General features: G+C 54.8%; 10 protein-coding genes across 10 annotated transcripts; 4 read left to right on the top strand and 6 right to left on the bottom strand.

Moving 5' to 3' along the window:
• Nucleotides 1-1,060: 1,060 nt before the first annotated feature.
• C8A04DRAFT_35957 (uncharacterized protein) lies at nt 1,061-2,261 on the bottom strand (the record flags this gene model as incomplete). Its single annotated transcript, XM_062783358.1, has 4 exons — nt 1,061-1,293; nt 1,353-1,375; nt 1,452-2,046; nt 2,171-2,261. The coding sequence occupies 4 exons, from the start codon at nt 2,259-2,261 to the stop codon at nt 1,061-1,063; spliced, it is 942 nt and encodes a 313-aa protein (XP_062638614.1).
• A 739-nt stretch (nt 2,262-3,000) lies between these two features.
• Nucleotides 3,001-5,360, bottom strand: C8A04DRAFT_27006 (P-loop containing nucleoside triphosphate hydrolase protein; the record flags this gene model as incomplete). Its single annotated transcript, XM_062780131.1, has 3 exons — nt 3,001-3,054; nt 3,128-4,938; nt 5,003-5,360. 3 exons carry the CDS (start codon nt 5,358-5,360, stop codon nt 3,001-3,003), a joined length of 2,223 nt encoding a protein of 740 aa, XP_062638615.1.
• A 630-nt stretch (nt 5,361-5,990) lies between these two features.
• On the top strand, nt 5,991-7,965 carry C8A04DRAFT_10842 (RanGTP-binding protein-domain-containing protein; the record flags this gene model as incomplete). Its single annotated transcript, XM_062776734.1, has 3 exons — nt 5,991-6,170; nt 6,224-6,258; nt 6,348-7,965. 3 exons carry the CDS (start codon nt 5,991-5,993, stop codon nt 7,963-7,965), a joined length of 1,833 nt encoding a protein of 610 aa, XP_062638616.1.
• Nucleotides 7,966-8,488: 523 nt separating this feature from the next.
• Nucleotides 8,489-10,309, top strand: C8A04DRAFT_10863 (major facilitator superfamily domain-containing protein; the record flags this gene model as incomplete). The annotated part of the gene is made up of 4 exons (XM_062776739.1): nt 8,489-8,723; nt 8,826-9,552; nt 9,617-10,084; nt 10,150-10,309. The coding sequence occupies 4 exons, from the start codon at nt 8,489-8,491 to the stop codon at nt 10,307-10,309; spliced, it is 1,590 nt and encodes a 529-aa protein (XP_062638617.1).
• An 843-nt stretch (nt 10,310-11,152) lies between these two features.
• C8A04DRAFT_35961 (SNF2 family N-terminal domain-containing protein) lies at nt 11,153-14,335 on the top strand (the record flags this gene model as incomplete). Its single annotated transcript, XM_062783359.1, has 1 exon — nt 11,153-14,335. One exon carries the CDS (start codon nt 11,153-11,155, stop codon nt 14,333-14,335), a length of 3,183 nt encoding a protein of 1,060 aa, XP_062638618.1.
• Nucleotides 14,336-15,310: 975 nt separating this feature from the next.
• On the bottom strand, nt 15,311-16,726 carry C8A04DRAFT_27009 (uncharacterized protein; the record flags this gene model as incomplete). The annotated part of the gene is made up of 4 exons (XM_062780132.1): nt 15,311-16,049; nt 16,118-16,250; nt 16,315-16,507; nt 16,574-16,726. The coding sequence occupies 4 exons, from the start codon at nt 16,724-16,726 to the stop codon at nt 15,311-15,313; spliced, it is 1,218 nt and encodes a 405-aa protein (XP_062638619.1).
• Nucleotides 16,727-18,014: 1,288 nt separating this feature from the next.
• Nucleotides 18,015-19,215, top strand: C8A04DRAFT_35963 (uncharacterized protein; the record flags this gene model as incomplete). The annotated part of the gene is made up of 4 exons (XM_062783360.1): nt 18,015-18,299; nt 18,385-18,583; nt 18,640-18,754; nt 18,819-19,215. The coding sequence occupies 4 exons, from the start codon at nt 18,015-18,017 to the stop codon at nt 19,213-19,215; spliced, it is 996 nt and encodes a 331-aa protein (XP_062638620.1).
• Nucleotides 19,216-19,365: 150 nt separating this feature from the next.
• Nucleotides 19,366-20,434, bottom strand: C8A04DRAFT_27011 (protein N-methyltransferase nnt1; the record flags this gene model as incomplete). Its single annotated transcript, XM_062780133.1, has 2 exons — nt 19,366-20,063; nt 20,284-20,434. 2 exons carry the CDS (start codon nt 20,432-20,434, stop codon nt 19,366-19,368), a joined length of 849 nt encoding a protein of 282 aa, XP_062638621.1.
• A 415-nt stretch (nt 20,435-20,849) lies between these two features.
• C8A04DRAFT_35965 (uncharacterized protein) lies at nt 20,850-22,064 on the bottom strand (the record flags this gene model as incomplete). The annotated part of the gene is made up of 2 exons (XM_062783361.1): nt 20,850-21,511; nt 21,566-22,064. 2 exons carry the CDS (start codon nt 22,062-22,064, stop codon nt 20,850-20,852), a joined length of 1,161 nt encoding a protein of 386 aa, XP_062638622.1.
• A 1,106-nt stretch (nt 22,065-23,170) lies between these two features.
• On the bottom strand, nt 23,171-24,936 carry C8A04DRAFT_27013 (uncharacterized protein; the record flags this gene model as incomplete). The annotated part of the gene is made up of 2 exons (XM_062780134.1): nt 23,171-24,725; nt 24,905-24,936. 2 exons carry the CDS (start codon nt 24,934-24,936, stop codon nt 23,171-23,173), a joined length of 1,587 nt encoding a protein of 528 aa, XP_062638623.1.
• Between the last annotated feature and the right edge of the window lie 2,342 nt (nt 24,937-27,278).

Raw genomic sequence — 27,278 nt, forward strand, 5'->3', positions numbered from 1 at the left:
CGTAGATCTCAAGTTGGGGAATTCCCGCACTTCTGGCTAATAGACGTCTCGGACAACACTGCATTGTGGCTTTGCCGACTCTTCCTATTCACCCATTGAGTAATGCTCTGCCCCGCCATGGCTTGTTTTGTCAATGTGGCGCTGTGGAAGGTGTTTGAATGAGCTTCTGGTTTGATTCTTGGTCTTCCAAATCCCACCACATTGTTGCAATTCCAGCGCGGTCAACTCTGAGCATCGGTTTCCAATTTCACTAACAGGCCAAACTGATGCCTGTGAGGTTGCGTCCGTCGTTGACTTACACGATGTTGGCAAGTGGGTCTGAAGCCTCGTTCCCATCCCCTGACCGACCCGCCGTGGAATTGCGGGGTGCATCCAATGGTTTGTGAACCAAGGGCTTCAAGCTGGCTCAACCACGCTGGGACGGAAGCACGGAATGACATTGAGAAAAAAGCATCACGCTGTCCAATTCCTCCTTGAGACCTTGGGTCGAAATGCTTTTGAATATTCATCTGGGACTCGGGATCACCACGTGAGTGTACTATGTACACAAGGTTCCCGAAGCAGTGACGTCATGAACGACCCATCCTGTGCCGCCCGCTGCGTATTTCTCGAGTGAGTAGACAGGGGTTAGCCGATGAGGGGATTGTCATGAGAACAACGACCTGAAAGCACCCTAAAAACAGTCGGAATAGCAAATGATAACCAATTGTAACCTTAATTACTGATGAACTAGTCCTAATTTTTGAAGATGCTCATATAATCTTAAAGATGCCATGGAACAAACAATAATTTGGCCCCCCAAAATGACCCAAATTTCTGGTTCGTTTTGGTTATTTTGTGACACTGGCTTCTCGACCTTAACAGCAAGCAGTGTGGGCTGCATATGTAGTCACCCTAGCGATCTGATAGCTGCGTGGCTGTAAATCGAGTGCTAGTTCGCATATAAAAACATCAACAAGATAACAAAAAGATGGGGCCGTAGAATTATGCTTCAGATATCTAAAATGTATACATCTCCTAACCCCACTTGGTTACCATTCCCTTCACCACATGGAAGCACTTAATATCCCGTACTGGGAAACGTTCCCAAACGCCCACCATCCGCCACAATCACATTACCATTGAGGTAAGCCCCAGCTCGCGAGGCAAGATACAGCATCTGGCCAGCCATGTCGGACTCGTCGCCCATCCGACCAAGGGGCACGACACTCTTGTCAAGAGGGATGGTCGCGCCGGCTTCCATGGACCCGCCAGCTGCCTTGACGATGGGGGCAGCCATTTCGCTTGGGAACACTGAGAGATGTTAGTTAGCTATAGACTCAAGCGTCACATATAAAACGGGGGTTACTCACATCCGGGACAGAGACAGTTAGCCCTACATGGCCCTCATTAGCAATCTTCACCTTTGCCCGAGGCGTAAATCGAGTTAGCAAAAGAAAAAGTAAACTTACCGAATATTCCAAGTCGGCAACACATTACTCAACATCTTCGCAATATGCGTAGCCGCCGCCTTACTCGGCCCATACGCCCACCCACCGGGCGCAGCCTTATTAAACGCGCCAATACTGCTCGTCACCACCACCTGGCTCGGCACCCCATTCACCTTGGGCCCCCACCCGGCACCCTCATCAGCGCCAGCCTTGTTCCCCGCATCAAGCAGCTTCAGAAAGGCCATAGCCGTGTACCACACACTCGTCGAGTTCACCGCAAACGTCTGCGTGAAATCCTCAACCCGCACCGCCAACTGCGCATCCCGCCATTCCTCCAAGTTTTCTTCACCCTCACCAGCCTTCGGCTTAACCTTGACCTGCGGCCCGCCGATACCAGCATTACACACCAGCAGATTCAGCCGGCCGACATCCTTCTCGACGACAGACACCGCGGCTTCGAGCGAGACCTTGGAGGTGACGTCGCAGTAGAGGGGCACGACGACCGACGGGTTGATGGAGGCTGCTGCGGCCTGGAGGACGTCGAGGCGGCGGCCGACGATGTAGACGCGGGTGGCGCCGGCGGAGGCGAGGGCGCGGGCCATCATGAGGCCGATGCCTGGGTTGGTGTTTTAGTACATCTATGGTTGATCGATTTTGGATGGTTTGTGAGAGGATAGATGAAGTGGGGAGGTAAAGGGTAGTGGTTAAGGCAATCGTTGTCTCGTTTCTTTGTTACGTACCTGAACCGCCGCCTGTGATGAGGGCTACGATGCCTTTGACTGAAAAGAGGCCTTCGACATTGCTGGCGGGTGTGGGATTGGGAGTCGCCATGATGTCAAGATAAAGGGTAGACGTATAACACGATTTCTGTTCTAGCAGATTCTTCCAAGTTAGTTAGGAATACAGTCGGAACCAAATATTTTGAGTGAGCCTTCGGTCTCTGACATGAACATTCATGAACGATTGAAAAAGGGGTAAAAGTGACGGCCATCGAGATCGTCTTTAATGCCGTCTTCGAGATCTCCATCCCCTAACTATCTCCGGATTGATATCTAATGTCCGACGATCGCAGAACAAGGATAACTCACATCGTATTGTATTAGAAATAATTCTTTTCTCACGATGGCTTATAAATGTCAAAAGTCAAGGTCTGGAGGCTAGCGCCCTCGATGTGACCGTCGACTCTAGAAATTCCTCTCTGTGCCCCGCCCTGCCCCGCTCAAATGGCTTCTTGATGGATCTAGGAGTAAGCCGACATGGATGGAGGTAGCTTTCCAGCACATTATTCCCGGGCCTGAAACGGCGGGAGCACATGGCAGTTGACAAATATTTCGATTGTGAAGAAAATGACATTAGGGCGTAGGGCGTAGGGCCATGGGTCGCGAAGTCTTCACGTCGAGACTCCCCCAATCACATTTTAAAAAGGGGGTGAAGCCAAAGAGACAGATATGGAACATCTTGATCATTGACCGAGAGATCACTTTACAAGCAAGACAAATTTGGCGCCAATATAGTAAATCTATCGAAATACTTAAAACACCGCAGACCAGATGGTATCCCAACCAATATTTTAAGCAATATCGTGAATGAGGCGCGTGATTTTGCCAATGGCAATTGTTTGTCCCTATGAGATGGTTAGTTATTACTCAGCAACCCAGCGGTCAGAGCTAGCTAGTCACTAAAATATGACAACTTACTTGATCACGCAAGGTGAAACGGCCCATCTGCGGGTAATCCTCAAACCTCTCCACGCACACAGAGCCAGCGCCACCTGTCACCTGCAAGATAGCGATGATGCTGTCGCCCCTCTTGGCATGCGATGGCGGGAGCTTGCTCTTCCGGTTGGTGCCCTTTTGGAGCTTGTGGAGGAGCGATGCAAAAGTAACCTCCTCGATGGCGGCATGGACGTGCAGCACGCAGTTGAAGCCGGCCGTCAAAATGCTCTTGAGGTCCAGGATGCGAATCTGCGCCTCGAACTGGGCCACGTTATGCACCAAGCGCTTGGGGGAGCAGAGCACAAAGCCCGGGAGAATCTCTTCCTCTTCGATGCCGCGGAGACGGAGGCGCACCTGGTCACCGCACTGGGCGATGGACGTCTCGTCTTCAGTCTCGCCATAGACCGCCGCCACATCGATCGTCTGCTTGTTGGGCATCATGATCACGCTCATGCCCTTCTTGATCACGCCCGCCTCAATCTTGCCCTCAATCATGGTGCCCATGTCACGGTACTTGCCAGAAACCGCCATCATGAACGGCGCATTGACCTTGCGCTCCAGGGTCGACATGCCGTCGAGGTACTCGAGCAGCGACGGGCCATCGTACCACGGGCACTTGTCCTTAGGCACTCGGTCCTTGATACCTTGGGTCTGCTGGGCGGCAATGGGCATGAAGAAGACATCGGTCTTGAGGTTGTATCCCGTGCCCTTCAAGAACTGCTGTAGCTTGGTTGTGCACTCGGTGTACCGCTCCTGCGACCAGTTGACGGTCGGGTCGTCCATCTTGTTGATGACCACCACCAGCTTGTTCACACCCTGCGTCTTGGCCAGCATGGCGTGCTCACGGGTTTGGCCCCCCTTCTCGAACCCGGTCTCGTACTCGCCCTTCCGCGCACTGATGACGAGAATACCAACATCGGCCTGGGAAGCACCGCCAATCATGTGAGGGACGTAATTTTTGTGCCCTGGTGCGTCGAGGATACTGTATTTGCGCTTATCCGTCTCAAAGAAGCCACGGCCGACTTCGACCGTCTTGCCCTTGGCGCGTTCTTCGTTGGTCAGATCGAGTGCCCATGAGAGATACCAGGTCTCACGACCCAGCTCCTTAGCCTCCCTCTTGTACTTGTCCAACGTTCGTTGGTCCACCATGCCGGTGACATACAAGATGGAGCCACCAAGCGTACTCTTTCCAGCATCGACGTGACCAATGAAGATGATGTTGACGTGCTCCTTGCCGTAGATTTCCTTGAGCGTTGCATCGTCAACGTCGGCTGATTGCTCCTTCTCGACCGCATCGGCATCACGAGCGGCCGCTTTGGCACCGGCGCGGGATGGGCTGGACCGACCGGAGGACGGGGTGGGTGAGGTCTTGCCGCTGCCTGCCTTGGAGTCTGTCTTGTCGATGGCCTTGGACGCCGTCACCTTGGCGGCCGCCTCCACGGTGCCCTCCTTCTTAGCCTCCACCTTCTTGGTCTCGTCCTTCTTCGGCTCTTCCTTGGCAGGAGCGCTCCCACCAATGGACAGAACCTTGGCCTTGGGCTTCGGCGCATCGCCGCCGATGCTGAGAACCTTTGCGCCACCCTCCTTAGCAACGGTCGGCTTCGGCGCATCGCCTCCAATGCTTAGAACCTTGGCACCACCCTCCTTGGCAACAGTAGGCTTCGGTCCGGCAGTCCCTGAGGCGGCATCGGTCGGTCGCTTCGCAATAGTGGGTGTGGGCTTCGGCGCCTGCTGCGCTTGATTCTGTTGGGGTTGTTGGAATTGCTGTTGCTGTTGGTAGCCTTGCCACTGTCCTATCGTTCCTATCAGTCTGAGCCCCGATACTCACGATCACCAGCGGCACCCAGGCATCCTTACCGTATTGCTGCTGCTGCTGTTGTTGCTGCTGGTTGTAGCCACCTTGGCCGCCGTAGACACCCCCATAGCCTTGTTGTTGGCCGTACTGACCGAAGTTCTGTTGGCCCCCGTATTGCGGGTAGTACCCCTGACCGCCATAGTACGGCTGCTGCTGCTGGTATTGTCCGTAGTTGCCGCCGTCGCCGAATCCCTGGCCGGGTTGGAATGTCTGCGCGGTGGGCTGGAAGGAAGCAGCACCGGCACGGAAACCTCCCTGGGCTTGCTGTCCGCCAATGTGCATCTGCTGCTGGGCCTGGCGAGCCAGGTTCTCATCCTGAGCGGACGGGTCGTCCTCCCATGAGTCCTGGACGTTAGACATTTTCGCTAGGATTGGTCGCAATCGGGTTCGTTCGCGGGTACTTGCTCCTTAGCGCGACTGGCCTTTGAGCGATAAGTGTCAGTCAAAGGAATAGGGAGCGTCTCAGTGCTCAGTATGGGCGGACGAACTGGGCCTACTGTCTTCTATATTTCCTGTCGTCGACAATGGGCTGAAACGCAGTGATAAAAAAGTAATCACCCAGACCGATGGAAAACGAGAGCACAAGGGCTTCATCAACGGTAGGATGGAAACCAGGAAGATTTGTTGCCCCACCATTCATGGCGGGGAAGAGGGTTTGGACGTACCGTGCGATATCATGAGCGCACTGTCCATCTAGCCCCTTGCTTCGCGGTGTTTTCCATCGCTGTAAGAGCAACTGCGGGGCTTCCGGAAACAGCCCTATGCACAGTGTGCAAAATGACTCCAGTGAACAAGGCCCGCGCAGGTGCCTAATAGGGCCCGACTGCCTGAAGAGACGCGTTCTTCCAGTGAAAGTGGCTATCGCGTGATGCACCGGACAAACAGTCAACCTGTTCCAATGAATTCGTGGCTTGAGTCACCGCCTCCAACTCTTTTCAACCACACGTCCGTCTGCCACTCTAAACATCATAATGGACGTGCTGAGAGAATATGGATGCACTCTTGCAAACGCTTGGGGCCCAGACCTTTAACTTCGCCGTCAGATCTGGCATCGCCCTCACTTCAAAATATGCAGTGCAACAATGTGCCCGACTGCTAAAATCGGTTAATGACAAGGCCATCCGCTCTGAGCTTAGGGCTCTTCAAAGGGTGCTAGACAGTAAAATCAAGGTTTGTCATTCACCCCCCCATCTAGTTGTTGACTCACTGGTCTCACCGAATAGATCCTTTCTCCGGCTCTCGACCTCATCGAGTTTAAGTACGCCAACACCCCCCTCCTCCCTGGCCCCCAAGATTTGTGTCAGGTGCTCAACTATAAATAGCGAAAAATACTAATGTTCTTTATAGATCTAGCCGAGGGAATGCATTCCTTGAAGCCGCAGTGCCCCTCGCTAAATCCCTTCACCGGGACATAATTAGGCTTGGGAAGCGGCTCCATACTGCGGCCACTGTTGAGGAAACGGAAACACACCGAGACAGAGGGCCTCGCAACAATGGGGATACTTCACCATCAGAGGCACACGGCGATGAGCTGATGCTCATTGTTCGGGATATCAAGAATCTTCTGGAGAGAATTGACCGGGACATTCCGCTGCTCCAATTTGCCATCACCGTATCGGGAGAAAGGATGTCGACTAGCTTGACGCCCGGCATTTCGCCCTCGAGGATGATGCAAGCTAGTGCTTTGCTCTCCTTTGCAGATGCGCACTTTTCGATGGACCCGAGACGGCCGATGCAGGTTGGATCGTCCTTCACACTGTCCTTGTATATGCTGTTCCTCGGTCACTCTGAGACAGCTACTCCGTACGGACTCGGTGCTGGGGAGAGGAAGCCGATTTGGCAGGAGGTCATGCACAAATCTAGAGTCCGGCTGTGTCGAATCCCTACAAGCTGTGAATATGATCCGACGAAGGGTTACCAGCCGGGTCGTTCCGACGGGTCGCGGAAAACGGCCGCCCCAATTACCGAGCCCCTGGATGGATATTCGTACCATCTAGAAATCATCGAGGACTTGGATGACACCAGACTTCATGACGGGGATGGATCGAAGCCGCAGCCTTATGACGGCATCCCGATGGCTGGGATCCGGGAGTCGATTCCAATACACCAGATTTCCAAGATCTTCTACACGGATACTGGCAGTATTCTCAACGTCGGAAACGGCGACGAGAGGAACAATAACCCGGTCCTACTTCTCAAGCGGGATCCCAGCGCAAAATGCCCCATCAAAATGCGGCAGGAGTGGTTTGACAACCCGGAGCAGCAAGAGGAGGAAGAATCCCGACCAACCGATACTACAGACGACTTTGATGATTCAGACGACCAAGATGATGTTGATCGACAGTTGTGGGAGGAGACGGAACACTCTACCCAGTCTCCGATGGATGACATCCGACCAACACAGCTGCCCCCGCATTTCGATCAAGAATGGCTGGCGCTAGAGGTTTACGTGGAGGAGGAGGGTAGCGACGATGAGGATGACGAGGTCGAGGATGAGGATGAGAGTGACGGCGAAAGCGAGACAAATGGTGCATCTCATCGGGCACTCACAGCCAACAATCTGGACTCCAACAACAAGACCTCTGTTGACGCCGGTCTTGAGACTCAAATGCAACGGATCTCCCTCCAGTCCGACTTTCCACCTCACGACCTCTCACACCCGGCCACGACGGACCTTCAACAACCCCAGCAGGCACTGGCTGAATCCTACGTGACGAGATCTCCATTCGGGTCCATCACATCTTCTCTCTCCCTCCTAGAGATGCTGATCCGCCTCACCAGCCTGCAAGAGTTCCAGCAGACTCCGCACCTAGCAATCCCCGACCATATCCTGATGTTCTTCCTGGAAGAGACATCAACGACGGGTTTGCATGGCGAAGCACACTGGCAGATGAGGAGCGAAGCGAAGCGAAAGATGGGATTCGACCCGTATACCGATTCCTACCCAAGACAAGGCGATGAGTAAGGCGCCAAGGATATGTTATAGAATGCAAAGGGAGCTTCATTCAGCTCGGGACACCTAGAAGAGGCTTGTCCCACGGTTACAGCCCCAGCTGTTGCTTAGGTTTTCGAGATTCTTTTTCTTCTAGGAATACGCGGCTATCCTCGGCAAAGCTGCAAGCTTCTCAACAATTTTCCCTCCTCCTCAGAATCGTCAGGATCAATTTTAAGCCTAGCATTCTTGAGTAAAAAAAATCTGTTTTCGTCGAGCTAAAAGCCTTATGCCGCTTGTCCACCCCCACGCCCCCATCCTGGACCCGGAATGGGGTTACTCACCAACAAATTGTAGACCTTTGCGATACCGGACTATCGCCACAAATAGTTTAAACTTTTCCCACGCGCCCCCCCTGTTCCCTGTTAGCCATGTGTGGAATGCGACGAGGCTGATAGGAAAGGTGTGACGAGACCAGCCGTCGCAGACTACACGAGGGAATATTTGCATCTCTCTTTTCTTTCTTCTCCTCTTTCATGTCTTTAATGGTAGCATCATGGCAACCGAAAAGGGCGACCCGGTCGTGAACCGGGACCTCGAGGCGGCAACGGCACATGCGCCTGTGTCTGCACCAGTCGATGACAGCCTTGGAAACGATGAAGCGAGTGTGTCTGCCAAGGATGAGGCCATCGCCATGGTTGGCGAGCAGGAGCATGCCGTCGACCCAGCTGTCGTTGCGCGAGCAGTCCGCAAAATTGACTGGTTTCTCATCCCCTCTATGATCGTGGGTTGTAAGTTTAACTTCCCAGTTCAACAACACTACCCATAAAACAAAAAAATAAAAATAAAAAGGAGACCAAATCGGAGATGCAACCCGCTAACCACCCCATCAGACGGAATCGTCTACTACGACAAAGCCATCCTCGGTTCCGCCGCGCTCTTCGGCATGACCGCGGACCTCGCCCTCACCGTCATCACCGAGGCAACCACCACCCCGCCAACAGTCGACACCTCGCGCCTCTCCTGGGCGACCTCACTCTTCTACTTCGGCATGCTGGCCGGGCTGTACCCCATGTCCTTTGCGCTGCAGCGCCTGCCCATTGGCCGCGTGCTCGGCGTGGTCGTGGTGCTCTGGGGCGGGGTGTGCATGCTCACGGCGGTGGTCACGTCGTACCAGGGGCTGTATGCGCAGAGGTTCTTTCTGGGGTTTGTGGAGAGTATTATACCGACGGGGTTTATGTGTATTGTGGCGGGGTATTATACGCAGCAAGAGCAGAGTTTGAGGCAGAGTTGGTGGTTTAGTAGTACGGGGTTGTTTACTATTATTGGCGGTGCGTTGAACTATGGGTTTGCGCAGATTCAGGGGGGTGGGTTGAAGAGCTGGCAGTATATTTACTTGTTGGCTGGGTCGTTGACGGTGTTGTTTGGGGGATATTGCTTCGCGATGCCCAACTCGCCCGTCACGGCCTGGTTTCTGACGGAAGAGGAGCGCTTTGCGGCCGTGGAGAGATTGAGGTACAGCCAGACGGGGGTTCGGTGTACCAAGATCAAGATGAGCCAGATCCGGGAGTCGTTTTTTGATGTCAAGACGTACCTGATTTTCGTCATGATGGCTTCTGCGTAAGAACCATACCCCTTCGTTGCTAACCCCTTGAAGAACTCACACTGACATGAACTGATGTAGATACACTATGAACGGTGCCGTCAGCGGGTTCGGCCCCCTGATCGTGTCAACATTCGGATGGAACACCCTCGACTCGATCGTCTTCCAGTTCCCACTCGGCGGGCTCTGCTTCATCGTCATCCTCCTAACGGGCTACCTCGGGTCCAAAATCCCCAACATCCGCCTCATCATGCTCATCCTCACTTGTCTCCCAGTCATCGCGGGCTGCGCCATCATCTGGAAGAGCGAATGGACCTACCATGCCGCGGCGCCTGTCGTTGGCTACTCCATCACGGGCTTCTTTGGCGGCACCGTCAGCCTCATCATCACGGTTGGCATGTCCAATGTTGCGGGCCACACCAAGAAGAGCTTTATGGCGGCAACTATCTTTGCTGCATACTGCGTGGGCAACATTGTCGGACCACAACTTGTCAAGTCACAGACCAAGGCGCAGCACTACCCCGAGCTGTGGTTGGGGTTGATCATTTGGTAAGTCATCCTCAATGCTTTGGTTAAGCCCACCCCCTCTAAACAACACACTAACACGGTGCTAGCTACATAATTTGCATAGTCGCATCAGCGGCGCTGTATCTTGTTCTGGCGGCAGCTAACAAGAAGAAGTCGGCCACGGTCGAGGATGAGACAGAACGGGCGAAGCTAGCCTTCCAGGATCTCACAGACGTTGAAAACCCCTACTTCAGGTATGTTTTGTAGCGTGGTGGAGATCCAAAGCTAAGACGAATATACCTTGTCACTCGCTGTAAGACAAGAGCTGTGTTCACGGTGTTGAGAATTGCTTGTAAGGCCGGCCCATAAACCTAGCGACCACGCTGTTGTGAGTTGATGAAACCAGGGACCGTAGTGAAATGGTGGGTACAGGAATTTTATTTTTTTTTGTTTTTGTACTTTGATTTCTCTCTTCCCTAAGGGCGAAATTCTTTGATGGATATCTGAAGCCTCGTGAATTATGTTAATTGATGGCGCGGGGCAACCACCATGGAGGGGTAATTTAAAGTGGGTCGCCGCGTGGTTGCCTTGGAGCCCAGGCCGAGCTCGGCACCTTTGTAAACACTGCCAGAAACAACGAGCAAACGAAGCAACAAACCCCGCGAGACAGCAGGTTCCCGCTTTCCGAAGAACAGCCTTTGGGAAACGCTTGCTAGTAATTGGTTGGAACAAACTTTTCATCCGAGTTTTGGCCGAATTAGCACCATTCAAGGGCCCCATCGATGCGGTATGCCCGAGTCAACAACATTTACAACAGCCCCGAGCAACGGGAAAAACGAAACTGACAAACACTGGCCTCAACGCAGGAAGCCGGGCTCCAACTTTGCCATCCAACCGCAAAACAACCTGTCATCTGACAACAAGCCGCAGTTTTCACGACCCAACAATTCGAACGGCGGCAGTGGAACCCACACTAAACCTCGGAAGTCTCGCGCAGAGCTCCGTCAAAGCTTCCACGACCTCGTCCGGGCCACAACCATTAGCTACTCTCCATCGTCCTCTCACGAAAACGTATTTGCAGGATCTGGTTACGAACCAAGCCCAGACAAGATGGCACGGCTTCGGAAGGAATCCTTTAGCGACGATGATCTGGAACTCGTCAGTTCCCAAGCGGCAAATCTGTCTCTTCATCAAGGCGTTCAAACGCCGCACAAGCTACCCAGCAAGCCGAGCAATCCGGTCGACCTGACGGATAGCCCAATACCCACGATCCAAACGCCGGCGGCTGCGACCCCAAAGCCAAGTTTCGGCCATCCAACCCAGCTGACCCCACGTTTCGGTCAACAACAGAAAAAGGATAACAGCCATGTCTTTATCCAGCGCAAGACCCGGCCAGAGTTTCACAGCGGCATGTATAGGAGTTCAGGTCCTCTGAAGCCGAAAAACGAGCCCAAAAAGGGACCGCCCTTGCAGATGTTCAGCTCCTTGGGTGCGGACGCCCAGCCGGCCTATCAATACACTCAGCCTGCGGGGTCATACGGGGATCAGGTCTTCTACACAGATCCGAACAAGGCTTCTGCTGACTTGAAAGCTTTGCTTGAGGGCAGCATGGAGGACGAGGAGGAAGAGGAGGAAGAAGAAGTCGGCAAGACCGAAGAGAAGGCCGAGGAGAAGACAGAGAAACCAAAAGCAGAGACGATTGAGGACGGGACTTTGGAAGGGATCAAAGTCAAATTGCTTCCTCACCAGGTGGAAGGGGTGAGATGGATGCGTGGGCGTGAAGTCCTGCAGCAAAAGAAGGGGAAGGTGACCAAGGGGGGCATTCTCGCAGACGATATGGGTCTTGGAAAGACGCTGCAGAGCATCTCGCTCATCGTCAGCAACCCCATGCCCAAGCCCGAGGACGAAGGGTGGAAAAAGCACTTCAGCCAAATGACGAGGGCAACGCTTGTAGTGGCGCCACTCGCTCTCATTCGGCAGTGGGAGGCCGAGATCAAGGACAAAGTGTCTAAAGGACATGAACTCCGCGTCTACGTGCACCACGGGCCGCAGCGGCTCAAAGACCCCAAGCTCCTCGCCAAATACGATGTGGTCATCACCACATATCAGATTCTGGTGTCTGAGCATGGGAACAGCCACTCAGACCCTGCAAAGAGCCCACAAGTAGGCTGTTTTGGCGTCCACTGGTTCCGGGTCATCTTGGACGAGGCACACAGTATCAAGAACCGCAACGCCAAAGGTACAAAGGCGTGCTGTGCCCTTCGATCCGAGTACCGCTGGTGCCTTACCGGCACGCCCATGCAGAACAACCTTGACGAGCTCCAGTCGCTTGTCAACTTCCTCCGGATCCCTCCTTACGACGACCTCGCCGAATGGAGAGCCAACATCGACGCCCCAATGAAGAGCGGCAAGGGCCACATTGCCATCCGGCGGCTACACAGTCTGTTGCGTCTCTTCATGAAACGGCGGACCAAGGACATCCTCAAGGAAGAAGGTGCTTTAGTAGCAGGCGGCAAAAAGGCACTCGACGCGGCTAAGGAGAAGGCGAAGAAGGAAGGCCGGGACGAAGAAGACGTGCCCAAGCCCGCCTTCAAAGTCACCCAGCGCAAGGTCGTCACGGTCGAAACAGAGTTCTCCGAGGCCGAGCGCGAGTTTTACGACCAGCTTGAGGAGCGCGCCGACAAGAGTCTTGAGAGGATGATGAAGGGCAAAGTCAACTACGCCAATGCCCTCGTGCTTCTATTGCGCCTACGTCAGGCTTGTAACCACCCCCGTCTGTCGGAAACGAAGATTGAAAAGGACAGCGAGGCCCTTGCCGCCGAGACTGTGCCACAGCTCAAGGCGGCCACTTCAGACGACTTGGATGATTTGGCCGATGCGTTCGGGGGAATGGGCATCCAGACAAAGCAGTGCGAGATGTGCTTGAATGACCTGGATAAAAAGGCGGCGGCTGCCGGTTTGCTACGCTGTACCGAGTGCGTCGAGAGCCTGCGCAAGGTCAACGACGAAAGCCCTAGCCGGAAGAAGCCTAAGAAGGACGGCAGGAGAGTCAGTGTGGTGAACGAAGAGATCCAGATCGAGAAGATGGCAAAGCGGAAGCCCAAGGGCCGCAGGATTATCACTGACAGCGATGATGAAGAAGATGAAGGGAGCTGGCTGGTTGGTGAAGACCAGCGTGGGTCTCTCCGCCTCGGCGTAGCCGGGGGCGAAGACGATGAAAATGCTGAGGGCGGCGGTGAGGACATTGCCTCCGACGATTCAGATCACTCTTCGGAAGAGGAAGAGGGGAGTCAGCTGGACAGCTTCATCGTCAAGGATGAGGACGTACACGAAGGCGAGCAGGAAGAGTCCGGCTCTGACACGGACGACGAGACGTTCGTATCCGTCTCCAAACTCAGCTCACAGGTCGTATCCAAACGATCCCCTTCCAACAACGGGCGTGGGTCGTCAGACGAGGGCGACGACGACGAAGGCATCTCCGAGTCTAAGCTTCTCTCCGCCACCAACTCCGACTCGGAAGACGACGACCTCCCTGTCCGTCGCCGTGGGGCAAAGTCCGCCTCCTCCAAAACCAACAACAATCGCAGCAGCAGAACCAACCCCGATTCGGGCCACCACACCATCATGATCTCAGCCAAAATCCGCGAGCTCCTCTCCATCCTCCGCAAAGAAGCCGCCGAGCACAAATTCATCGTCTTCTCCCAATTCACCTCCATGCTCGACCTAATCGAGCCCTTCCTCCGCGCCCAACCAGGCCTCAAAGCCGTCCGCTACGACGGTAAAATGCCCAATGACGCCCGCGAAGCCGCCCTCCACGCCCTGCGCACCGACCCCCACACCCGCATCCTCCTGTGCTCCCTCAAATGCGGCTCCCTCGGCCTCAACCTAACCGCCGCCACGCGCGTCGTCATCGTCGAGCCCTTCTGGAACCCCTTCGTCGAGGAACAGGCCATCGACCGCGTGCACCGTCTCACGCAGACTGTCGACGTCGTCATCTACAAACTCACCGTGGCCGGGACCGTTGAGGCGCGGATTTTGGGACTGCAGGATAAGAAGCGGAAGCTGGCGGAGGCTACGATTGAAGGTGGCACGCGGAAGGGGAAGAAGGGGCAGTTGAAATTGGGGCTGCAGGAGATTTTGGATTTGTTCAAGCATGATACCAAGTCGTCGCTGGGTGGGGTGGATCCGAATGGGTTGGATGAGAATCCGGTTGTGGTGGGGGATATTGGGAGTATGAAGCGCGGGGGGGGGGTGAAGAAGAAGGAGCATGAGGTGTATGGGAGGCGGTGGTAGAGGTGCTGTACGGTACTGTACTGTACCGTACCCGTTTGGAAAAAGGTTATTGGGTTTGTTAGGTATGATGGGGATGACTCGCAAAGTTGGACGGTTGCAATTACGGGACAGGGTAAGATTTAGGAAAGACACGGCATGGATGTTAGGAACGGTGTACTAGGAGTTTTCGGGTTGCGGACGGAATCTATTCTTTCTTGCTTCGTATGTCCTGTTATACAATAAAGTGGATGAACAAACCACCTCTCAAGGAACGTCGATGTCTCATCCATAAGGCTATCCATCCTCCGGCTGTTCTGAGATCGAACTTGTTTCGTTAGTTACACGTTCGTGACACATACATCATGGTACATATCGGGGTGTTTCCCTTTTGTGATACATGCTAAGGATGTACGATGCCAGGATAAAGACGATCGATCACAAGGTACACAGCCTTGGACGAAACTAGGGCCGTAGGACCCGACAGGGTAATTAGTCTCGCGTGCTACAATTAACCACACTCTTTTTAACTCCCGGTCTTGAAACGGCGGCCGGGTAACGTTAGCTCATCAGGGGAGCAAACAAAAGAAGGCCATAAGGCCAAAACACCTCGTCGAGTATTGTCTCTCAAGTTTGGGTACGGGTAGATAAGTGCTTGAACATGTTGATTTTGTCCATGATTTTGAACTGGACAGAAGACTGATGCCCATGCTATGCCTGTAGCCCTTACATACCTAGCTGCACACGTATAAGCCAGCCATAAATACCGGGATCCAAACACCATTTCCAATCCTGTTCCAGCCAATAGTTCCTTCGCCTCGCGCTGTCCTGTTGAGTCATCCAAAAACGCCGAACAATGTAATGTGGTATCATAACGCCGTGCCCCAATCCCACCCAGCCCATGCTTCCAGCCAACCAGCCTCCCATTATGCCTCCTCCGCGAGCATACCGCATGCATATTATTAGCAGTCACCCTGTTTGTCGCCCCTGGCCCGCAGATCAGTATCCCCCTGAATCTTTCATATTCTGTGCCCTTGTTTGCCCCTTCACATAACCACTCAACCGCGTGTCGTTATCTCCCCCATGGCCCGACATACGGCGATTCCCCGGGTGATATGGCGGTAACGTGTGGTCCCCAGGTTGCATGCCATCTGATACAAGTGCGGCGTCGGCGGACTGATCTTCTTCTGTGAGCATTGGCATCCGAGGGAAGGGGGCGTGATAATCGCGGGACGGAATGCGTTGATGTTGGTTTTGGAGCTGAGGAGGCGGTTGGTGCCGCATGCCGTCGGATACAAGAGCCGCTTCCGCACTGTCGTCGTCGTCGAGAGGGACAGGGACAAATCCTGTTCCCGGGTTTGCGGCGGTGCGGGATGAGGATGGCGAGGCTGGTGGGGGGATGGGCCGCCGTGGGAGAGCGGGTGGCGCGGAACCACCGATCGGTCGACGGGGGATGACGGAGACGCCGGAGCCGCCCGTGTGCGTGGGGGCCACCGAAGTTGCGGCAGTGAAGGTGCTGCGGAGAGAAGCCGTGCGGGTCATGATACCCTCGCTGGGTGGTGGGGCGAAGTTCGGTCGAGGCAGTTCTTCCAGAGGCGATGGTGGCTCCATAATCTTCATGCTGACATCTCCCGATCGTTCTAGCGAGTCGAGCATCTCGTTGACCTTTGTGTTCTTCGTGTATTTCGATTCCAAGATTCGGAGCACCGTTGCGGTAATAGTAAACATATAAGTAAAGCTGTAGGGTGGTTAGCAGAGTGAAAGGAGGGAATGGCGGGTGGGTCGGAGGGCCGGAGATTCACGGACATGAGGAAATTGGCGACGGCGTAGTATGGTGTTACATATTGACACAGATCATCGAGTTCACCTCGTCGGCCCGGCCCCTCGTCGCTAAAACCAATCGTGGTAAAGCCGGGCAACGGCACGATAGTAGGGTCGACTGCGGACAACGTTAGTAACCAGGAGGGGAGTTTATGGAGTGGTCTGGGTTGGCAATAACTGACGGTCTGGCCGTGTCATGCCGGCGCAATGCATCGGCAGGCCGCCCCGGGCAAGGACATTGATGATGCCGAGCAGGATAGTACTCAGGAACACGTCAAAAAAAACGGTAAAGGTCAACCAACGGGTCTTCTTCGACCGCCGGCCGGTGTGTTGAAGGACGATGGACAGGATGGAGTAGCCGAGCAGGAAGCAGGCCTAACAAGAATGAAGGTCAATGTCAGCCGAGAAAAGAAAGGCGGCTCGAAGGAACGGATATCATACCAGCATTTCCAACACCATGGTCTGCTTCGACACGCCGTGGGTTGTATTGTTTAGTCGGACAGTCACATAGCCGAAAGAGCCAACTGCGATGAGCGCGCCCAGCATCTGGATCGCGCGGGCAAAAGCCAGCCATTGTGAAATGTTCCACCCCATTGTCGATTCCTATGCTTAATACCAACTTCCTCAAGGAAGTGGCTGATGGGGAGAGGCTACTGATATTCTCACAACAGACGCGAAATATAATCTTGCCCTTTCGATAGTTGAGTCTCAGGGGAAACAAAAAAACAACGGATCAAGGAAGGAAGCGGATGGAGAAGATTCAAGCCAACCGCCGAGTGGATATTTTTTCCCCGGGCCTGCGCCTGCATTCCCCCGGCGCGTGAGTAAAGTGCTGTGGGCAACTTTCCTTTGCCGTGCGGCTGAGGATGAGATGGGCGCGGGAGGTTGGGGCTGTGTTCCTGGTGTCCCTGGGCGTCCGACCAGCGAGGTCGCTCCCCAAGCCGTTCCTGGACGGCCAAGCGGCAGACGACCACCCCACGATATCAGGACCTTACCATTCGGGGCACAGCGATAAGCGGGGCGTGAATGGCGGCATCGGGATTCTCGCTGACCGACAGACGAGACAAAACAGGCAAGCAAGACTGACTGATAGCAGGGCAAGTTGGGATTGACGATGATTGGATTGGCCTTTGGTTGGGCTGGGCTGCCCAACGGCGGCTTCACCTATCACGAAAGCCTCATCGAGACAGCCGAGGGGAATCAACCTGATACACAACTTAGCGCGGAGATAAAATGGGGACGGTCAGGAACGGTCCTGTGCCCCTCAACGCAACTTCCACAAACAACGCCGAATATTTCCAGGGGAAGGGGCAGTTTGGAGGAGAGAAGAGCGCTTCTTTGAGGGTTGCACTTGCCCAAGACAGAGCCAGAACCCGCCCCACCTTCCGCCAAGGGAAACGAGAGGACGCGTAATCGGCACATCCCGGACAAATCGGCGTGCCTTTCTGGCGGCTGCTTGGAGGCGCAGCCCTAGGCATCCCTGTCACGGAAGGCCCCGGCAGGCTCGAAGGGGGTTCCAGTCATCTTTTCAATGGATGCGGTGCCCGTGTTTCTCGCTGCTTGCCCTATTGCGACCCCTCGGGACCAAGTTTCAGTGATACAAATCCGGCTCTGGTTGGCTGGCGCGCCGAGGCCAAGTGGTTGTTTGGGACTGGAAACAGAGAGAAGGGTCTTGTGAGACCCTTTTCACCCGCCCTGCCCCAAGCGCTCGCCCACACACAACAGCCTGGTTTGTCCGTCTGCCTGAACCCTGCCAAACAGACGGGAGAGAAGTCTCGACAACTGGACCCAACTGGTTGCTGGCTGAGTTCGAGAACACCACCGAGCCTCCAGACAACCGTCGAGACCTCTTGTCTCCGCTCGTTAGTAAATAACATTCACGATGCCCGGGTTCAGGTCCTTTTTCCGGCGTCCACGGCGACTTGCCCCATGCCATAACGGGTTGGAAACCGACGACAACGGGGCCAGCTCCAACAATGAAAAATGCTCCCGGTGTCCCCGGGACTGGTCCGCCATCTTCCTAACCGCCCTCCGGCTGCTTCAGTTCACATATTTCGCATTCGCCTACTACTCACTCCACGGCCTGTGGCGATCAGGTTACTTCCATCAGGATGGTCAGGGGCGCACACATCACGAGCGGCGAATGATGCGCTGGATTCGGATGCAGGTACGGTAGAACACACGCCCCGGGAGGGGTTATTATCACGTACCACCAGGCAACACAACAGATTTCTAACACACTCATGATCTAGGCTTCTATGACCCTCATCTACCACGCCGGTGCCCTAGTTGTGCCATGGCTGCTTCGGCTGCTCAAGGCAACGAAACGTCCCTTCACCAGCTTGGTAGCCGTCTTCGCCGATGGATGCGCAATGATGACCCTGCTGAGCATGCTGGTCATGCTTGACACCAGCCATGAGGGGTTTTGTCACGGCGCTTCCCCCATAGCCGGTACGTTCTTTGTTTGTTCCCGTCAGTTGACACGTTTCACTGACACCGGTCCGTAGAATTCGATTTGCGCGACATGTTCCATTATGGCGAGGGTGGGAGTCACTACCGCTCGAGCCACCGTTTTGTTTGCCAGTCACTGGATGTTGTATTTGGGCTCGGTGGGCTTATTGTGTATGTTTCCCCATGTATCCCAACAGTGAGGTTTGTAGGGATGGGCACGACTAACACAGGACAGACTCTCTTACTTTGTGACCGCTGTGACGACCGCTCGGCGTGCGAAGCGGGATTCTTGCACCGTGGCGGCAAAAGTTGAGCCTCCTCATGACATCGAGCAGGGCATCTCAGAGCCCGCTCGCCGCGAAGTGCCGGACTCACCAGTCACGCCATCGCGGCGGCATTCACCACCACCATCCTATCATTCCGTGGTCCCCGAGCCAGCTCAGGAGCGCCCAGATCCATCCAGGCGTCGGTCCAGCCAAAGCTTACGGAGCCGGGCCTCGATGGAGACGACATCATCCATCGGCCTCGAGAGGTACGGGTATGTGGTGTCAGACGGATGGCGGGCTCCGGAACAGCCCCCAATGTACTCGAGCCGGCCGCCCAGTTTGCGTCATGTGGAGGTGCAAGAATAAGGGGCGATGCGGACCCGGGTTGGATTCGTTGTGTTTTGTGGATATTTGGAAACGGCCGGAAGCAGCGTTGTGATACCCAAGCCCATTTGGCTATAATGATAATTTATATCTCCCCTGAACTTTTGTCTTTCTTTTTTGTCTCCCCCCTAACTACCTCCCATTTTGGTGCAGCACCTCCTCCGGCCACCTCAACTCCCACCCCGTCACCGTCTTCAAGATGTCCACATCCCCAGGGTCCTTCTCAAACAATGGCTTATCCATCTTCTTCTCCAACACCTTCTCCACCACAAACCCTTCCTCCCGCGCTAAGTCAAAGAACTTGAGATCCTTATGCTGCAGCCAAGGCCGGTAACTAGTAAATACCACAAACGCCTTGCTCTCCCGGCTCTTCTTCATCGTCTCCCGCACCGTCTTGAGCATATTCCCATGCTCCGTATGCCGAAACAACAAATCCGCCAAAATCAACACATCAAACCCTTCCTCCTTCCCCTTCTCCCCCAAATGCTTCAGCACTTTCCCACTATTCGCCCCCCACACCAACCCATCCACTACAATATTCTCCGGTCCCCCATCCTCCCCATCCTCCTCCCCGTTCGCCGTCCCCCGTACCCCGGGAATCAAAGCACACCCCCTCACATTCCGCCACATGGTCTCGACGAGGTCGGGGTCCGGGTAATCGGTGACTACCACGCGGCGGGCGCCTAGTGTGGCGGCGACGATGGCGGGGAGGCCGGCTCCGGCGCCGAGCTCGAGGACGGTGCGGTTGTGGACTAGCGAGGGGTTGGCTTCGAAGTGGGAGGCCATGATGCGGGCGCCGTTCCAGAGGTGGTGGGCTTCTGTGGGGGATTCTGGGGGGTTGTGTTAATATTTTGGGGGGTTTGAAAAGGGGAATTGGGATTGGAGAAGGGGGTATGGAGGGGTTGTTGTTTTAGGGTTTAATATGGCATGGCATGTTGGAAAAGAGGTGGGCAGGGTGAGAGAGAATAGAGAAAATGGGTTGAGCGAGGAGAGATAGATGAATATCATCTTTCGAGAATGAGTTAGAACAGAAGACAGCAAACTACGCACGGCCTACTAAATGAAGGGTAATAATCTCCCCCTTAGTCGTAGTATACGTTTGTGTTGTCGGCGGGGGGGTGGGTGGATAGTAGTCTTCCGGGTCGGCAAAAAGGTCGACATCGACGGCGTCAACATCAGATTCAGGATCTGACCGGACCATTGTGGATGTCATTTTTGTGTGGTCTTTTTGAATATGTTGTCCGACCTTGTGGTTTGAGATGAAAAAAAAAACCGTAATAAATGAGTTATTCATGGGTGAGAATCCGAAAAAGTGAGTCTCGATGCATGCAAAGTGGAGCCGAAAAAAACTTGGACCGCCCCCCACGCTACGCTGTAACATGAGGTAAGTTGAGGAAAATGGAAAGACATGTTCTGTACGGTTGTGACTTCGAGAGGGTAAGGTCGAATGTGTATTTTGTTCCAATAAACACCAAAAAATGCCAGTTCATAGGAATTTATACAATGTTTGCCCCCATCAACACGCCATCGTACTTGAAACCATTCCGTATTATTTCAGTCCCTCAGCACCCCCAAATACACAGCATTATTACCCACCCATTTCATGCATACCCCCTCTATGGCACCCCAAACCTGGCCCTCGCCAACTCCCTCAACGCCTCCACCACCTTCTCCTCCCTCTCCCGATACCCACGCACCCTCTCCTCCCTCTCCGCCCTCCTCGCCCGTTCCTCCGCTTCCCGTCGACTCACCCTCTCAGCCTTCTTCTCCTCCCGCTGCTTTAACATAGCCTTATAATCCGCCAGCGATTCTCCTCCTCCACCTCCTTCACCACCACCACCCCCCATAAGCTCCGCATCCCCCACCTCCGCCGCACCACCCCCCGGCGAGCGATCACGGAACCCGCGTAGTTTCTCGTTGAGTTCGCGGCGTTTTTCCAGGCGTCGCTCACGCGTGCCGGCGTCGGCGCGCGGTGGGAGGGATTCCTCGAGGAGGGCTTTCTGTTCCTGGCGGTGGGCGTGGCGGGCGAGACGGTGCGTGGTGAGGGCGTCGGCGCGGTCGGCTGCGAGGGCTTCGTCGTGTAGCTCGAGGTCGGCGTGGGTGGGGATGGAGGGGCCTGGGGCTCGGGTGGATGTGGCGGTTGATGATGATGCGCGGGGGAGATGTTCTTGTTGGCCGGGGAGTAAGGGGCCGTAGTCGTCGTCTTCGTCGTCGTCGTTGTCGTTGTCATTGTCGCCCGTCTCATCACCAGTACCCCCGCCCTGTGCATTTTGTTGCCCTTCCCGGCGTAGTTTAGCAAGCAGCTGTTCAGCCTCCGAAAAATCCCGCGAACCCGCAGTCGGCCTCGCTTTCGTCGTAGTCGTGGTGGTCGTCGCCGTCGTCGGAGCAGGCATCCCCTCATACTCAGCAGCCGCACGCTGAAAAATCTCCGGATCATACCATCCCTCCGCGAGCTCCCCCCGATTCCACTTCCCCATAAAACTCTTCCACCGCCCACGGACCTCGGCCTCCTCCAGCTCAACCATATCCAGCTGCTTCTGCAGATCAAGGTAGTACGCTAGTAGCGGCCGAAAGGCGGTGAGATCACTGCGCGAGAGCTGGCGTGCTTCGAATGGGAGGCTGGTATGGTTGCTGCGTGCGGATGACCGAGTCTCCTCTTGTTTTGAGTCCCTCGCTGCTTCATCGCGTGCCGTCGTATGGTGCCTGTCCCGATGACGATGGCCATCATCCCGTCGTTCGTCACGATGGCGATGAGAATGATGATGACGATGATGATCATCACGATGCCGGCGATTGACACCTCGCTCTTCATCACGAGGCGACGCCTCCATATCATCCACTCGCCTTCGCTTCGGCAATCTCTCATCCGACTCCACGGCCCAGCTATCCTCTCTCACACCGCCGTCCCGTCTTCCATCGTGCCCACTCCGCTGCTCCCGCCGGCGATACTTCTCTCCTTCTGGAGTCCCTCGTGGAGATCTTGAACTCCGCCGGGTCCCAGGATCCCGTTCATCACGGCCTGGTCCAGGGCGATGGCCCTGTCTGTTTGGGCCTGGTGATCGTGATGTTGGCATGTTTGTTGTATGATGAGCTCTTCTTTTTGGGTGACGGAACCGGTCCTAGGTGTGCCGTGGTGGCGTTGCTGATGTTGAATCACCCAAGAATTAAAAGGGATGAAAAGATATCAAGCCACTCTGTCGGATATTTTGGAATGGCGAGAATAATAAACTAAGCTAAAAATGATTCTCGATCAAGTTTCAAGCTGATCATAACACAGTATTCTCGAATACGAACTTGGAAATTCTCGCTTAGTTATTTTGTATTATATGACCATCTAATGCTTCTTCGGCGATGAAGCTGCATTTGATGATGGACTGAGAAAGGTTTCAACGAAATGAGTGGATGCGCGAATGGACAACTCCCAGAGTTGGCGGGGCGATGGCACGCCTTTCAGCCGTGGTGTAATTACAAGGTAATTAACAGCATTTTGGTGAATTACCACAGCGCAAGCACGGGCCATTTCGGTATTCCATTCCCTTGACCACCGGATGGCTGGCATTCATAGTTAACGCTAACTTCCGGACTGTATTGAGGACCTTTCTGGTTTTTGATCCGAGAGCAGCCGTTGTATTTCCCTACTGCCTGCCACACACCTTTTACTTGCCTCATATTTCGGTCCTTCCAACAGTCGCCGCTGCCATCGCCCTACAATGGGTATCTTATAATGATCGCCTAAATCAAACAAACGCCGCCGAGCCGTAGCGTCGAGCAAGAGGGGAGTAACTAGCAATACATGATTCGTAACTTCACAACGAGTCGTTCAACAGCTTTGTAGCTCGTACAATTCCTGCGATTTCCCTCCTTTCCGATTTTCCCAAGCCACACTTCCAAAAAGCGACCATCCGTGTTTTGCCCATCATCATGCTGAAAAGAGATCCTACCCCTGGTTCAGCGGAATGCTATGGACCAAACAACCGGGGCAATCGCAGCTGTCTCCGCATGGGCACGACTCCAATTGACCCTCGCAGAGTCCCGAAATCGGTAAATTGACGAAAAAGTAGTCCATCGTCGAGAGGGACTGCTCCTCCCGGCCGGGAGACCCTTCGCTGGTCGCCGGAGTGGGCGCTTCGGCAGGTGAATCCTGCCCAGTCGCCACGGTAGGACCCTGCGGGGCTCCCTTCGCATGTTCCGCCCCGGTAGGACTGTTTCCGGTGCTTCCATTGTAGGCGTTGTTGACGTACTGGAACATCTGGGCATTGAAAGGATGCGCCAGGCAGCCGACACACTGGCATCCCTCCCCGCAGTGGCATTGATGACTCGGGCCGTCATCCGCCTTCTTGTCGCCGTTCGTGGTGGGGGACATGGGCGGGTGGACGGGCGCATTCGTCTGTGACGCGACCTGTTGCCAGATGACAGGGTCGATGGGGTGTTGCCAAGATCCATAATCCCCTGGATACCTGAAAACCGTTTGATATTGAAATTGCGGCATGTAGGGTTGGTTATAGACTGGAAGCGGTGTTGCGTCGGTGTTTGCGGGTGGGGCGGGCGGCTGGGCCTTATTCGCACAACAGCTGTTTACCACCGGAGATGTGGTCCGTGGCTGCGGAGGAAATTGATGTACATATCCGGGCTGAGATACAGGAACTCCATGTGGGACTAAGGCCGGAGGAGGAGGCGAAGTTGCTGCTGGAGCCGGTTTCGGTGCCTTTCCGCCACAACAGCTTCCGCCATTTGTAGAGTTGCCGTTGGCCTTCGGAATGGAGATTGCTGTCTGGCCGCCGTTGCCCAGAACATGCGCGGTTTGGTTTCCGTTGAGGAAAGAGGTGGCCGGTATTGCCGCGGCAAAGCCACCATTGGGGGCAGGGTAGAGTCCATCTTCTAGTTTGATGCCGTGTGGAGGCGGGCCCGGTTGGCCGTACTGGAAACCCATGTTGTACGGCATTGGTGAGACGAAGTTTGGGTTAGGGGATGCAAATGCGCTGCTGGGACCAGCCGGTACGACCCGAATGCTTGAGCCGAATCCGGCCAGGTCGGAATGTGAAGCTTGGAGGATCGGACTAGTCGCGAGCGGGATTCCGTTACCGTGCCCATTGATGGCCCCGTTTGGGATCCCGTTGCCGTTTGTAGCAGTAATCAAATTGATTGATCTCGGGTCCATCCTCTCCAAATTGGCGGGATCGAACGACTGCTTCCGGCTGCTCGCTTTGGAGACGCCATTCGATTTCCCAGCTCGAAATGAAGGCTTCGACGGGGATAAGGGAGCCTCACTCGGGAAATGTTCCTTCTCATGCTCCTCGGTCTCTTCCGATCCGGTCGGGCACCCGCACTTCTGATGCTTCGGAATAGCTACGCGAACTCCACCGCATGAGCATGGTCGGCCGGGGGGGCAGGGGCAAGTACTGAGCGGGCGGCCGGGTTTCCGGACTGGAACCATCACCCGCTCGTAGAAGTGGTTGCATTTTGTCGAGCGATGGCCACGAATGCATGGCGCGCTGATGGACAAGAGGTTAGCAGCATTCCCTTAGTGACCCTACGATAACATTGAAGAGGGGCCTTGAAGTTGTAGCATGATAGCTTCCCAGGGGGGCAAGAGCCGGTGGAAGGATGGTGACCAGGAGAGCATGGGGTAGATAGTAGATGGTGGGGGGTCTTAAGGAAATAAAGGACATACCAGGCCATCTTCTGGCCGTTGATAATCGGCATCTTGAGAGATAATAAGACAATGTCTTAGTTTAGTTGGTAGCCGCTGATGACGAATGATGTGCTCCAGCACAGAAGGCCGGAGCTATCCGGTCGACGCGGGAACCGGGAGACCGCGTTACGCGTGTGGACAAGGGGAGAGAGCCGCTGGCGATGCGGATCTTCTCCGGGAGGGGAGTGGCTGCCCGCGTGTTTGGTGGGAAGATCCAAGTTGACTCGATGAGTGTATCGGGAGCCCTTCAGGTCGAGGGTCACAAGCCGCTGCAGGTGGTTGGATGAGCAAGTTGAGCAAGTTTCCTAAGTATTGTGCATGCACCCCCGCGCGCGTCCTAGAGTTGAAAACCGTTGCTGTATGAGATCCGACTGACGCAACACGCACTGGGCGTCGTCCCAGAACCTGTAGCTTGGTGCTGAACTGCAGCCAGATACAGTTGTGTTGACGCTTGGTTGATGGAGATACTTCGGGGGCAAATTTTGATAATTTACCCACGAGGACAAAATACCGACAGAATCCAGATAGAGAGAGCGAACTTTTCAAGTATGCTAAAATTCAACTTCCGAGGTAGGCTGTCGGCCCACACGCCGTGAAAGAGAAAAGAGAATAGGGCGGACACCAATGCTTGAGGCTGATAGACAGAGCTTGAGGCTGGCCTAGAAAGTGTATTCAATCCTTGGCCAGAAAGCCGGGAGAGCCCTGGCGGGATATGAGAGGAGGTGAAGAAGGGAAGAACCGAGGATTGGCCATCAGTCCAGGGCCGTGTGCTGTGTGCGTCTGCCTTGCCTGTCCCAGTCGAAAAGACGCAGGTAAGAACCGGAGCTGGATGTAGAATGCGAGGTGGGATACCGGCAGCCCAGGGTGTCGATGAGCGGCTCACTAACGGGCACGATCAAAAGACGGGTAAGGGGAAGCCGAGCGGTCCGAAATCCTCCTGCCGATAGATGGGAATCGATCCACAGACGTTGGTGAAGTGAGATGGTCCGGCCACCTCAAGCCGGCTCCGTGCACGCAGGAACGGAGTTCGTAAAAGACGGCGATGGCGGTGCGGCTGCAAGCGCAAAACTTTGGAACGTCTGTTGGCTGGCTGGCTTTCAGGGTGAGGCACGGGCGGGGAAGGCGAGCGCAAAACGTCGGAAACTTGGGAAATGGGGGGGCCGAAGACTCGATGATCGATCACAGTCGGACTCTGTTGTTGTTCGAAAACCTTGCCCTCTTTGTTCTTGCAACCGCGGGGTCGAAGTGAAAATGGTTGTGAGGTTCCTCCCACTTGCCTTCTCGTTTCCTTTGACGTGGATGGTGTGATGCCTCGAGCTCCAAGGCGCTTTGCCTGGTTTGGCCATGAGCAAATGCCCTGCAGGGACGCAGGAGTGGGAAGGTGGGGAACGGCGTTTGGGCAGGTCGGAGAAACTGAGCAAGTTTCTATTGGCTGTGGAAATGTTGCTTCAAGAAAATCGACCGAGCTCCTGGGCCCATGCCATGCTTTGCCGCGTGGGATGCACATTTGGAGGCCAATTGGGTGAGACCGAAGCGTTCTCGACCCGAGCTGTCACGGACTTTACTCTGGACAAACATTCACAGGACAACCAAAATAACACAACTTTACAGGTCCCAGCACGGGGCATATTAAAGCTGAGAAGTACACTAGGATATCGATAACCGAAATCTTGAAGATTTCGAGTTCTCAAACTTTTATTTTTCTCTTTAATTATGGCACGGATGTGTGAGTTTCACTTAAACTTGTCTCCAAGCAACTCGACGCCTGCGAACTGCTTCACCAACGGCCTTGAGCTGCTCAAGACCAATACAAGCAAAGGGTCCACCAAAACGGGCAACATTACGCTGAATTAGTATTTGACGGAAGCTCCTCCCCCCTTCCCCCCCGCGCACTTTGCAATAATTTTTAGAACGGTTATTTGGTGATAGTGGGGGGGAAGACACCACACCTCGCGTCGAGGGCCTGTCTGAATCCATGTCAGCCTGGGGTTTAGGTGTGTCATTGGAACGCTTCTATGAGCGGCTTTCTCACAGGAAAGGTCAAGGACCAACGCTAGCCACGCCCTGGGTTCAGCACCCCAACCGCCACGCCGGTCCCGGTTCATCGATGGAGTTATGAGAATACCAAGCAGAGCCGGTGCTGGAGGGGGTATGGATCGGCCAGTTGCTCGTTTTCCGCAGACCACAAAAGTCCCGAGGCGAGGTAGCATCACCCGCGCCGGGTGCTTGGGTTCGCTGCAAGCAGGCTGAACCGAGCCTTGGGTAAAAGCGCCTGGTACGTTCTGCAGCGATGCGGCGGCGTTTGGACGGGCTAAAAAGCCGAGCGGGTGGGTGACATTGCCGACGCCAACGT

This window comes from Dichotomopilus funicola (genome assembly GCF_033296635.1).
Source record: "Dichotomopilus funicola strain CBS 141.50 unplaced genomic scaffold C8A04scaffold_17, whole genome shotgun sequence".
Lineage (NCBI taxonomy): Eukaryota > Fungi > Ascomycota > Sordariomycetes > Sordariales > Chaetomiaceae > Dichotomopilus > Dichotomopilus funicola.